The sequence below is a fragment of the Mustela nigripes genome, chromosome 4, assembly GCF_022355385.1.
Source record: "Mustela nigripes isolate SB6536 chromosome 4, MUSNIG.SB6536, whole genome shotgun sequence".
NCBI lineage: Eukaryota > Metazoa > Chordata > Mammalia > Carnivora > Mustelidae > Mustela > Mustela nigripes.
In genome coordinates, this window is record NC_081560.1 from 36,634,064 (window position 1) to 36,647,553 (window position 13,490).

General features: G+C 43.9%; 1 protein-coding gene across 1 annotated transcript; it reads right to left on the minus strand.

The window, feature by feature from the left end:
• Positions 1-4,154: 4,154 nt before the first annotated feature.
• On the minus strand, positions 4,155-10,060 carry LSMEM1 (leucine rich single-pass membrane protein 1). The gene is made up of 3 exons (XM_059395651.1): positions 9,937-10,060; positions 8,082-8,210; positions 4,155-4,443 (listed from the first exon to the last, which is right to left on the minus strand). The coding sequence occupies exons 1-3, from the start codon at positions 10,058-10,060 to the stop codon at positions 4,313-4,315; spliced, it is 384 nt and encodes a 127-aa protein (XP_059251634.1). The 3' UTR covers positions 4,155-4,312.
• Positions 10,061-13,490: the final 3,430 nt, after the last annotated feature.

A 13,490-nucleotide genomic window follows, 5' to 3' on the forward strand; every position in this document is an offset into this window, starting at 1 on the left:
AGAACTATGGGGGTGTTAACCAAATCTTTTGGTTTGAGGAACAAAATTTCGTTTGAAAAAAATCTTAAACATCAAGGCCTCTCCGAGTAAGACATTGAGAGAGCATATTATTATCAGGTGCTGGAAGTATTACCATTATAAGTAATTGATGTGGATGTGTTTGATCAGCTGTTCTCATAAGATCTATACGCTTATCAAAACGCTGTCCATCCCCAACCAAAAGTAATGTCCCACCTATCTTCTGACATAGATCAGAAGCCCACTTGGAGGGAGGACCACACCGTAGCCTCCTCTGGGATCCTCTGCAGCGCGGGCTCAGGGAAGCCCAGCACAGCCCACACCAGCAAGTGCAGCAGAGACGCTCCAATCTCACTCATTATAGAGAATTAAGCTTGTTCTGATTTGCTTTTTCATCATATCTTTAAAAATCCTTTTCACCTTCACAGTAAGAAGAATGGTATTTCTATAATGTTTTCCCCATAAAAATTTTGACTAAGAAGCTTTTATCTTCACCAAGTAAGAATAAGGGGGCACACAGGTTCCAATAAGAATAATTTCATTTTTCCTCTTTTTTAAAAAATGATACACATCCGGACTCCGTGAAAAGATAGCTCATGGCCCTGACTCCCTTTCACAGCTTCTTCTGCGCAAACTCATTTACAAAGGGAATAGATTACCAGTCTTTTCTGACGATCTCTCTTTCCCTCATCCCCGTCTGAATTTAAATGGGGTCATTATATCAAGCTGGAGAAATCTTGTTTTCACTGAAATTACCTTGCTAAGCAATAAAAATGGGCTAGATCCCAATGGTTCGTGCTGTACTTTTTTTTTTTTAAGATTTTATTTATTTGATTTTATTTATTTATTTATTTGTTAGGCAGAGAGAGAGAGAAGGAAGCAGGCTCCCTGCTGAGCAGAGAGCCCGATGCGGGACTCAATCCCAGGACCCTGAGATCATGACCCAAGCCGAAGGCAGCAGCTTAACCCACTGAGCCACCCAGGCGCCCCTCGTGCTGTACTTCTAAGACATACACACCACAACACTTCCGTTTTCCACGGGCTGTCACTAGTAAAATAAGCAATTGTTTTTATTATTTTTAACTCTCCAGGTTTGCTCTGTTCTTAGCCCAAAGCCTTGCTTTGCAGATTGGCATCCATCCACCGGCAGTCCCTAGACAGAGGGCCTTGGTCTTTTCTGGAGAAATGAGTAATGTGTGTCCCCTAAACTGGAGCTCAGCCGCCACGCTGGGAAGCTGGGGCCTCCTAGTTCAGGCTGCTGCGTGCCCCAGTGTGCTCCAGCGCGGCGTGCCCCCACGTGCCTCCACGCGTCAACCGCAGAGCGTGGGAGGAAGGGCTGGGCTAGGCTCACCTGCAGGCGGTTGCCAAGGCAGAACTCTGAGGGGCTAGAAGAAGGTAGAATAGAAAGTACATGGGTAAGGCACCTGGGTGGCTCAGTCGTTAAGGGTCGGCCCTGGGCTTGGGTCGGTGGTCCCGGGTCCTGAGATCAAGCCCCGCATCAGGGGCTTCTCTCTCTGCAAAGAAGCATCAGGCCTGCTTCTCTCTCTGCCTGCCCCCCACCCCCCGCTTATGCTTTCTTTCTCTCTCTCTCAAATAAATAAATAAAATCTTTAAAATAAATAAAGAAAGGGCATGGCCTGGGACCTGGAGGCAGAAGGTGTGTGTAATCCTTCTATCTCAGTGGAGCCCATTGCCAGAAAAAAAAAACCTCTCTCTCTAAGCCCCTTGTGAACACATACAGAGTCCAAAGAATGATGCAAATGTTCTTTTCTTTTCCTATCAGGATATGTCTCAGGTCAGCTGTCTTTTCTATTTCTTTTTCTCCTCTGCTTGCTCCCTCTTTCCACTGAACCCTGTGGCATGTTATTAGTGCTGGACAGTCAGACAGATTCCTGGGCTCCATCTCAGGTAGGCAAATGTGAACCCTGATGTTCATCAGACTAGATTATTTGGTAAACAATAAAACCCTCCTGCATTTATTGATCATCTCCTAGAGCACAGTAAATTTTTTGCTGCAAAGCCCCTCGCCCTATCATCCTTGACCGGATGAGATCAGGATACTAAGGTCTTAAACGCTGCAGTAGAAAAAAATATTTTGGCTTTAAGTCCCAAAGACTTAATGCAGAGGTTTAAATGCAGTCGGTTATTTCCACCATACCATACTTATTACTTTTGAAAATAATAATTACAATAACAACTCATACTTACTTTGTTTCTGCTAGTTTTCAGTGCTTTATTAAGCACTGAAGGCTCTGTTAAGCCTCCCAACAATATTAAGAAATAGAGTTAATAATTACCCAGTTTCACTGAAGTTATTTTTCCAAAACTGACAGTAAACAGTGGCAGCAGCATCCAAACCAGGAAATCGGGTTCCCCAGCCCATGTCTCAGCCGCCATATTAGACTGCTATGTGGGCAAAGAGTACAAAGATTCAGTAATGCAAGAAGAATTTGTTCTCAAGACCTCGTGTCCAGCATGGTGATGACAGTTAACAACACCGTACTGTATACCTGAAATGTGTTAAGAGGAGAGCTCTTCAATATTCTTACCTCTAAATCCCCCAAACACAAATGGTAACTATAAAAATGATGCATATATTAATTATTTTAATTGTGGTGCTCATCCAACAATATGTATATCAAAACATCAAGTTGTATACCTTAAATATATACGATTTTTATGTGTCAATGACAGCTCAAGAAAGCTATTTTAAAAGAAAGGAAAGGGGCGCCTGGGTGGCTTGGTCAGTTGGACATCCAACTGTTGATTTTGGCCCAGGTCATGATCTCACGGTCCTGGGATTGAGCCCTGCATCTCTCTCCTTCCTGATAATTTATTTTGCCACAACCCAACAACGATTCAATAAGAATTTTCAGTACACACAAATTTTATATTAAAATATTCTATATGATATCTATCAATTTTAAGAAGCGAGTATGCAGGACAAATGCCTTTGAGTGCAAAAATAGGTAAGTAAAATGTCTTGTGTTTATTTCATCAACTAGTGTTGTAAAATGTAAACGTGTGTGTTTGTGTTTAATAGTTAAGGACAGGGTTTTCATCAGCCTAAAATGAGAGAATTGCAATGCATTCTTCAATAAACTTGCACAATATATTTGCATTACATAAAAGATTTTCTAAGACTCACATGTGTTTTAAGCTCATTTATACCACAGCATATCGTAATACAAACTGTGTACCTGACCTTTTGAGCTAAAACAGGGCAGGTTCCAGATATTCCAAATATACAATTTCCTCCTGTAGTTTAGTAAAGACCACAAACTTATCAGATTTCTTCAAAATTAATCAGCAGAACACAGGGTTTTTTGCATGAGAAAGGAAGCCAACAAAGCTTATGTAACATATATATATAACCATACATTTCCTTTGTTCCCCAGTTGAACGTGAACTCTTCTAAAGTAGATAGACGGTTTGCACAAAGAGCTCAATAAACATTGGTTAAATAACTCGGGCTCTCTCTTTTGACTCCCACCCTACCATACACATACCAGTACTACTAGCAAATACCAGAAGGCAACTGGCTCTGAAGTCAGCCCAGCCCCTGTCCCTGAGGAAGTAAGAGTGAGAGTTTAATCACCTGAGCAGAATTTATTTTATTGAGAAGAGTCATCACCTGGTTCCCTTGAATACAGATAATTCACTGGATTCATCAAGCTGTCACAGGAATTCATAAGTGTGCTTGAGGTGCCATGAACCTCACCGGCTCAGTGAACTTATTCTGATGGCAAAGCTCCTTTTGTAAGAGAAGGTATAGGTGCGGAGCCGGATTCTCTTGCTAACCTTTGTTCTCCTTCATGTCAGCCACCCTTAACCCCAATGAAGCAGAAGGACCCTACCATAAAATGAGCCCTTTTCTGCCTAGTACCCCCATGGCGCTTGGCGTTGGAGTTGCTCCCATCCCTGCAGCAGAAAGTGGGCTCCAGGGTTGGGGTCCCGAATCAGATAGTCTGTCGCCTGCAGAAATGCGCAAGCTCAGTTCATAACCCTGCGCGCGCCTAGTCAAGTGTAAGCTCCGGGGTTAGCAGCTGCTTTTAGATGTTCATTTCTTTTCTTTTCTTTTCTTTTCTTTTTTTTTTTAATTTTATTTATTTATTTGTCAGAGAGAGAGCGAGCGAGAGCGAGTACAGGCAGACAGAGTGGAAGGCAGAGGGAGAAGCAGGCTCCCTGCAGAGCAAGGATCCCGATGTGGGACTCGATCCCAGGATCATGACCTGAGCCGAAGGCAGCTGCTTAACCAACTGAGCCACCCAGGCATCCCTAGATGTTCATTTCTTTAGTTTTGTTCAGCGTCCAGTTGATTGAGTCGCTTTACAATCAGGCTGTTGATTTTCTTAAGATCGTCTATGTCCTTTGCCTCAGCTGTTAGTCTTCTTGACACGTCATCCATCTTGTTTCCAGTTTGGACTTCAAAATAGAAAACAGACTGGGTTACACTGGTTTCCAGGCTGTTCCGTCAGGACTGGTTAGTGCCATGTTAGCTGAGTGCTGAAAGGACCCCGTGGCCAGTCCCCTGCTCCGGTCTCCCAGGCAGCCCAGATGCCCGGGAGAGGAATTGCTTAAAACTAAAGTTATCTACCAAGTGGATTATTTTTACAATTTGTTGTGGCCAGCCTAGACTAACTTTGGAAGTTCCGCACAGATTTTGGTCGAGAAATAACACCGTGAGCAACCAAGGGAAACCACCAGCTTGTCTCATTATGAGCACATCAGGGAAGTGATTGTTACTTTGTCTTTTTCAGAGACCTCTTCTCAGAAGGTTTTTGGCTTCTCATCAGGAAATGAGGTTTTCTGGTTTATGGCCTTTTTTTTTTTTTTTTTAAGATTTTATTTATTTATTTGACATACAGAGATCACAAGTAGGCAGAGAGGCAGGCAGAGAGAGAGGAGGAAGCAGGCTCCCTGCTGAGCAGGAGCCCAGTGCGGGGTGGGGGGGTGGGGTTTGATCCCAGGACCCTGGGACCATGACCTAATCTGAAGGCAGAGGCTTTAACCCACTGAGCCACCCAGGCACCCCTGGGTTTTGGTCTCTTTTGACATAGCTCTACTGGTTCTGGATTACCAGCCCATAAATGAATATGTAAGAATTCCCCTCAGACCATCCTGAGAACAGAGACAATATTTTCAAAATAAACCAAACTCCTGGTGATAAAGTCAGGTACAGAATGGAACACTTTGAGGTCTGCTGGTGAGAGTTAAAATTTCCAGGAAATGCAGCACAAAATCCACACTTAATATTTGAGCTGCTTGATTTCCATTTTAGGCAAGTTTTTCCCAAGCTATCTGTCAGGAACTAATGGTGGTAACATGCCACGAGGCTTAGTGAATAAACTAATATGGGAAGGAAAACTAGAAAGTAGAGCTTCCCCTTCCAGGTTTGGGACAAATTATTGTTCAGAAGCTGCTTCTTCCCCATGTTTGAAAAATTATACTGGATGAATTATGGTCCAAAACTTGAAGGAAGGATCTTATTTGAGATTTGCTGTAGAGCAAGATGGAATACCACTTGCTTCTGGGGAAAAATGTGAAACTAAATTCCTAACATATTAAATACTTTTCCCTCTTAGGAACCTCCTAGAACATTAGTCACAAAGAGAAGGAAGCAGCAGCCCTGTTGGCTAAACTGTGTTCCACAATACACTGATTCCAAATTAAATTTTTTAAAAAAGGGGGGGTTGCAGGTGCAAGAAAGTTACAGAAAAATTATATACTGACTTGCCTCTTGGAAACTCAGAGGAAGGTTAAAAAAAAAAAAAGAGCATTATCTAACTATCTAACTCAGCAATTCTCAGGTGCATTTGACCATAGGCTCCTTTTTTTCTTCAGGCAACACTTAATAATATCCTATGTGCCCGGTATTCTCAGGAACACACTGCCTGGCTACTAGAAACTGCTACCAGGGGCATCCATAGTTATCTGCCCTTGCTGTCTATTATTCCTTTTTAGGAGAGGGATTGTGACAAAAACCTAAGGCCTGTTGTTGGGGTTTTATTTTTTCTAAGATTTTTATTTATATTATTTGAGAAAGAGAGAGACAGAGATTGTGAGAAAGAGCACAAGCTGGGAGAGAAAAGAGAACTAGACGCCCTGCTGAGCAAGGAGCCCAACCTAGGACTCGATCCCAGGACCCTGGGATCATGACCAGAGCCGCAGGCAGATGCTTAACTGCCTGAGCCACCCAGGTGTCCCAAGACCCCATGGTTTAATAAGAAAGTAATCATCATAAAATAAGCCTTCTCTCTCATGTAAAAAGACCAGAGTTTTAAAGAATACAGGTTCCTCCACTTCAGAGAAAGGTTACAAATCTGCACTCAATCCCACTGAGAGCAAAAAGATTTCCTTGTTAAAGAGGAGCACAGGCCAACTTCATTTCTAGATGCCTGTGCCAACTCTGGTCTTAGTTTGAGTTAAGTTTTGACTGAAAACCAGAGGAAGTCCTTACTTTATTACTTCAACACAGGAAATGAAGGGCAGGGGAGCTCTGGAGCAGGACAGATGAGGGTTTGGATCCTGGTTCTGCCTCTGATTAGAAGGGTAAACATGGAGAGGTAAACTCTCTGGACCTTAGTCTTGCACTGATGAAACAGAAATATTAAATACTACCTCAAGACGTAAAAATTACGATAATGAATTTATGTGTCTGGCACAGAGCAACTGCCCAATAAAGACATCCTTTATTCATGTCTTCTTCCACTTGTTAATATGACTTTGCCCTCAATATAAAACACCAGCAGCAAATATAAAATAAACCACATTTATAAGGATGCTGATAAAGTCATGTTCTTTGAGGTAGGGCGGAAGAGTCTTTGGGCACTTATGACCTGTGGACCTTGGGCACGGTAGTTTAACTCAGTCACTGTCCCCGATGGGGGTGGCAGAATGATATTTGGAGCATTCATTTTGGTTGGTGTAACATGTCAGAAGGTAATCCATAGGCTCTCTATGGTCCAGAAGGTTCAGGAACAAACCACATCCAGCCGACGGTCAGATACAAGGGCACCTGGTCAGGAAAGTTGCCCTTGCAGCTTTTAAGTGCAAGAAGGCAAGGACTGGGCGAGAGAGAAGCGATGAAACGTGATGCCTCCCCACCTTTTATCCACCCCACTGGCTGGATAAAAACCTTTTAGCTGGAACGAGGGAGTTTGGGGGGGGGGAAGGGTGGGAAGGGATCAAAGAGTCACGTCCTCTGCCCCCTATCCCCCCCCATCCACCAGCACTACCTCTAATCCTGAATAAATTTAAATTAAGGGCATTCCAAAGACATGGGCTCCACTTCTCAGTGCCGATTTTCAAAGGCTACCCGGCCTGCAAAGTAGGAAAGGGCAGAAGGAATGACAGTGTGGTGGATCCCTGCAGGGGGAAAGGGTGTCAAAGGCCACTCGGGCTTCTCTCACGCTTCTCTCACGCTTCTCTCGGGGCTGGGAGGAAGCTGAAGAGAGTCCTGGATGATGGCCCACAGGGGTTAGCTGAGAGAGAACACTGGTGGGCTTGAGGACCGGGGAGCTGTGTGGGACAGCCGTCCCCAAGGGAGAGGTCAGGCCCAGGGCAGCGAGGAGAGCCTAGGCACTGTCAAACAGGAAAGAAGTGGTCTTACCGCCTTCCTAGCCTTCCTAACACTGCCTGAGAGGGAAGGGGGGCAGGAGGTGTGCAGAGCCCTCAGGCTACCAGCTCATTCCTGGGAAGTGAGAAAACCTGGAAAGGAATTGGAAGCCTCAGCGTGACTCTGCTACAGACCTGAAGGAATAGAACCGTTTTACACTGGACCAAGAAAACCGACAGTCACCAAGGATAAGCCGCCGGCCATTTGACAGCTAGGGACTTCAAGTAAGAGAGTAAAGTCCTAGGAGGTGTTTGTGAACTTTGGGCACCATGGGCTTGTGTCCCCACGATCCTCCTGGAGCCGCAGGGCTCACTCAGGGCCACCGCACGCCCTCTTTCAGCATAGCTGTGAGTGCCAAAAAGCACGTCTCCTCCCAGAACAAAGTTAAACAACCAGCTGCAAAGTAAGAGCCTTTGAGTAATGAGAACATGTCGGTGGTACTTACCTATTAGAAAAATCACGAAGGAAACCAGTGCCAGGCTGACAATCAGCACAATTATCAACCCCATAAAAAACAGACTATGACTTCCGTTTCCTGAGTTAGTGCCAACATCCGGGATTTTCTCCTCGAGGGCTGATAGGAAACAAACAAAAACAATGACAAAAACTCCTCCCAGATGGCTTGTCCACAGACCTGAACTGTCCCCAGACCTGAACTGTCCCCATGATTAGAGTGTAAGGGATACACCCGTCTTCCCCAAGTGATCGCCCTGGAGAGTGACTTAGGTTTTAAGAATGCCTTTGGGCTGGTGCTCTTTGTGAATTTTTTACCTTCTTCAACACCGGTATTCAAAAAACAAGGAATCTCCTTGGAAAGTTCTTTGAAGATGGTTTTAACACTAAAGGAGCCGGACCGGGGCTTTTCCTGGGCTGGGTAGAGGAAGCTACATACATCAAAGGCTCAGAATGTTGGAGGCTCTGTCTCGTCTTCCGCCAATGTGACCCAGGAGTAAAAACACAGCTGGCTGGGACACCTCTTCTAAGCAGAAGGCTGACTACTCTGGGAAGTCACCCAAAGACAGAGATGTCTCCTTGCATCATGGGGGTCATCAGTGAAGCCCACATCCATTTAAGCAGAAAAATGGCTCCAATGTATTTTCGTCTCTTAGAAGCATCTTTGCAATCAAGCTGCTCTGGAAACAAGGTTCTTTCAAATGTTCTGAAGTTAAATTGAGACTGCAACCATGCTTTTAAGGCAGCTTGGGTCAGCCAGAGCATGAAGCGTCTGCATGTGGCCATCATTTTGTAAGGCCCGTGTGCCTAGTGACACCCAAAGTAAATTCATTAAGAAATAGAGAGACTTGGGAAGACTAATGACTTCCTTTCTGTATTCTCTCCTCCTTGGCATCGGTCCCACACAGAGTGCTACTTGATTGTAGCTGGGTGAGTGCCTTGTGTCCTGAGCCAAGTCACCCTACAACAACCTTTGCTTCCTAATCAAAGCGATGGCATAAGTTGGCATCGAAACACCTGCGTCTATTGAGACTGACCCAGTAAAAGCAGGTGAAAACCCAAACGCATTAAAATGAAGAAACAAGCAAGACCTCAGGAAGGATGGAAAAGGGGTATAAAATAGGTGTAAATTTGGGACAGTCAGAGTTTAGAATGGGAATGGAACAAATGGCCAGTGGAAAATTAAGGCCTGTGTTTGAATGTCACAGTTTAAGCTGGAAAAATGGGGCTCAGAATGATCTGGTCGAGCTCGTTTACAATATTTAGGGAATAAAGTCTACATTTAGTATTTAGCAGATTTTTGTTTTGCTTTTCCCCTCCTTTCTTAAGCCTTTAGTTGGGGCCATTTGTAATCTGTAAGTAGAAAATTAAGTTGATTTCTTTGCCCAATAAAATTCTAATGACTTTTTAAGAGCTGGAGGAATGTGTGGAGCATTTTCCAGGAATGCACTATGAAGTCAGAGCTCTCTAGGGAAGTGGGCCCCACTGGTGATGTGGATGGGGTCCCCAGCAGGTGCAACAGATGCCCAGAGGGAGGAGCAAACCTCTTGGAAGACCTGCAGCCTCCAACCCTTTCCTGGGAGACACACTCCACAGGAAAGTCTCAGAACCCTTGAAGACGGATTCCAAATCTTGCTTAGGAGCCAAGAAAGCCCCTACCCCTGGCAAGTATTAAAAGAACAAAAACAAGAATTGCCTAATAATAAATAGCACTTCCGACATTGAGCTGTTCCTAATGCCCACCCTGCCCCCCTCACACACACACACCCAGGTCCAGATTAGCATTTGCTATTTTTAGGTGGCCTGGAAGCCAGGAAGGGCCCTCAAGCCTGGGAGGAGGCACATACGGAACAGGTGCTGTGATCCTGTAGGACAGAGGTTAAGTTTGTTTAAGTCGTTTATGGAATCCACAATATAAAGTTTTCTGTCTTCAGGCATGCCTCCAGGGCCCGTGTCCTGGGAATGATTCATTGTTCCTGGAAGAAAAGAGTGACATGAAGCAGAAGGCTGGGCCCAGGAGCCCCGGTCACAAGAACCACAGGCCACAGGCACATAAAGAACCCTTCACACGCATTCCTTTCAGCCAAAGGTCTAGAAGAGCTATGCTTGTCCAGAAGGAAATTTTTCCTTGTGGGGACTACTTCGTATCTACTCTTTTTGCCTGGCTTGCCAGGAAGCTCAGACTCAAGTGTGTGGCCCAGTCTGAGCCCTTTATACCTTGCTTCTCTGAATATCCTTCCCCTCCTCCACGGATTCCTCAGGTCTATCTTCCCCGGGCCTCCTTTTTTTATTTTCTAAGTTATTTTAAAATATTTTTTCTTTTATTACATTGTTTATATTCTGGTGAAATGCCTCAAATCCTTTGCCCAAGAAAAGTATGTATAAACATATAGAAAAACAAAACTAAGCTAGTCAGCCTCGGGCCCACAGATTCTGAGGGGAGAAGAGAGTATTAGGATGAACTGTCCTAACTGCATGAGGCTGTAAAACAAAACTGCAATTTTCTTTTAACTCTTTATTTTTTAAATACATTATTTATTTATTTAATTCCTTTTTAGTATTTATTATTTATTTATATATATATTTTTGAGAGTGGGGAATGGGGCAGAGGCAGACCGGCAGAGAGAATCTCAAGCAGATGCCACAGTGAGCACAGAGCCCGACACGGAGCTCGATCCCATGGCCCTGAGATCATGACCAGAGCTGAAATTGAGAGGCAGATGCTGAACCAATGGCACAAAACTGCCATTTTTGTATTTTATATTCTCCCTCAATATGGCATATGAGTTTCTACCTTAAATGTACCCTTTAGCCCTGAGCTGCTGGCTGGGAGTCCTCAAGATGAAATCTTCACAAGCTTAGAAGCTATAGACAGGAACCCTATGGCGAGCTGGAGACCAGACTCTGGGACATCTGAGGTCTCTTCCTTCTGAGTTTCCTTAGATCAAGGTCACTTACATAATACAGAATTTCAAAAGCGAGACTTACATTTTCTAATGACAGCACCACTTCAGACAACCCCGAAAAGCCTGAATGGATTAAAAAGGTCTATTTTAAGCTGTCTGTCCAGCACAACAGAGAAATGACGGCCCTTTAACTACATGAAATACAGAGCTCTAGGAAGACAAACTCAAATTACTATCAAAGCTGTCTCTTTCACAGTTCTCTCTTTTCATAAAATGAGTCTGATAGTGATCCCGGGCTTTTTGATCTGAAGGGGATGGTGGACATGCTCTGGTCTGGCCCCCATCCTTTCCTCAGTGAGGATATCGAAGCTGAGCTGGGAATGCCCGAGATCATCCATTTAGTTAGTTGCGGAGCTGGAAGCGGGCCTCTGGCTTCAGAGTTGCCTGCGTCGTCCCTCTCTTCTCCGCATCCCTCCCTGACCCTCTTTCATACCTCAGCTCAAACCTCTCCCCTCCTCTAAGAACCACCCTGCTTCTCCTCTGTGCTTGTGCTGGATGCAGTTACCTTCTTCCACCAGAACACTTACCCTGTTTTACAACGTTTATTGCTCCCATCTTTGACTTTCCCAACTGACAGAAAACTGTCAGTTTTCTGAGGGTCAGCACCGAATTCTCCCAAGTGCCCGGTGTCAAATGTATAAGCCAGTGACTTAAGTGGGAGTAATTAACATATTTTATTCAAGAGCTGAAGCTCACCATTTTCAAAAGAATTTAAGGCAGTTAATAATAAATACACTAATGGAAATAAAACTGAGTGTAAAAATCCTCATGTGATATCTAACTGGCCTCTGGTAAACTCAATAAGCTTTGTGCCTGCTGATAGGAAGCAACACACTACTTTCCATAAACATTTTACACTTTTCCTTCAATAGCCATTACAGAATGAAGAAAAATAGGAGAAACCAAATTCGGGGGTGGGGGGGAAGATGTGAACACCTGTAGAAGATCTGAAAAAAGAATCAGCCATTTACTAAGCAGATTAAATTATATTCTAAAATATTAAAAAACCAGGAATTTTCCAGTGATACCTGAAACCCACTAGGATTTATGAAAAAAAATATGCTCCTGAAGTCCTAAGAAAAACAGCGAGCTCAGAATGACCTGGGGCGCCTGGGGGGGCTCAGTCAGTTGAGAGGCCAACTCTTGATTTCGGCTCATGGTCTCAGCGTTGTGGGATCGAGCCCCTCATCCCACTCCATGCTCAGCGGGAAGTCTGCTTAGGAGTCTCTCACCCTCCCTCTGTCCCTCCCACCACATATGCTCTCTCTCTCTAAAATGAATAAATAAATCTTTTTAAAAAATGCCATGGACTCATTAAACTTTTGCTCAACCAAAGTTAAAGACTGAACAAGGTGTTTCAGTTACCTTGAAATTTTAATTAACAAAAATACGTAATTCTCTGGGTAGTTTAGCTACTACTGAAGCACACCTTAGATACTGAATTCCAAATAGACCCATGGAGCATTCATAAGGGAATGACATGGAGTGGTCATTTTTTTAAAAAGCAGCAGCAGCATATAAAATAAAGGAGCCTTAGAGCTCAATCAAATCTTATCCTCTCACAGGTAAAACCGTGACTGAGGCATGGTCACAGATTTCTCTTCTTCCAGAGATATTCTATGTGTTATCATCTCGTATATTCTACTCTCCCCGATACTAAAATTTGATGAAGACTAAAGGTTATATGTTTCACATCATAAGATCATCATTCCAGCCATGGCTCCTATTTTAGGCTTGGTGACTGACGCGTGGTTCATTTTTGGATCTCTGACTTAATGTCCTTGAGCCTTAGCTTCCCCTTTAGGAATGGAATTCATATTGCTCAAATCTCAGACTGAAGCTTAATTGACGTTTACAAAGTGGAGGGCCAAATAGAAAATCACAGCCACGAAAGCTAACCCAAGAGCCGTGCAGTTAATTAAATCTCCAAATCATTAGCCTTGCTACTGCTGACTACAAAGGTGACTCAGGGCAACATGGAGTCCAAAAGCACTAAGGCAGCAACTTAAGCTATGAAGGGCCCTGAAAGTAAATTTCTTATTCAGGATTAAGTCACAATATAAAGAGATGCCATTTTCATGTATTTTTAAAATTAACTACAACATGCAAATGGAAAATAAAGACCTGTCCAAGAAAACAGAGTTGGGCGTCTGTGGTTCACGGCCACCAAGTGCTCACCAATGACTCGATAAGTAAATGGATACAGGATCACATGGCCCTAAAATGAGGACCCACAGCTGTTGGCATCCAGTTGTTGCTATCTGTGGCTCCTCCGTAGAAGGGCAACAATCAGCAGGGCTGGTTACTAAATTCTGCATCACCCCGGCTCAGCCTTACTCCCTAATCCTGGTGTGCAAATCTGCTCATTAAGGTTGACCAAAGTAGTATCCTTTTAATGGAGCCCTTTCTGATACCTGGCACTAAAACATGTAAGT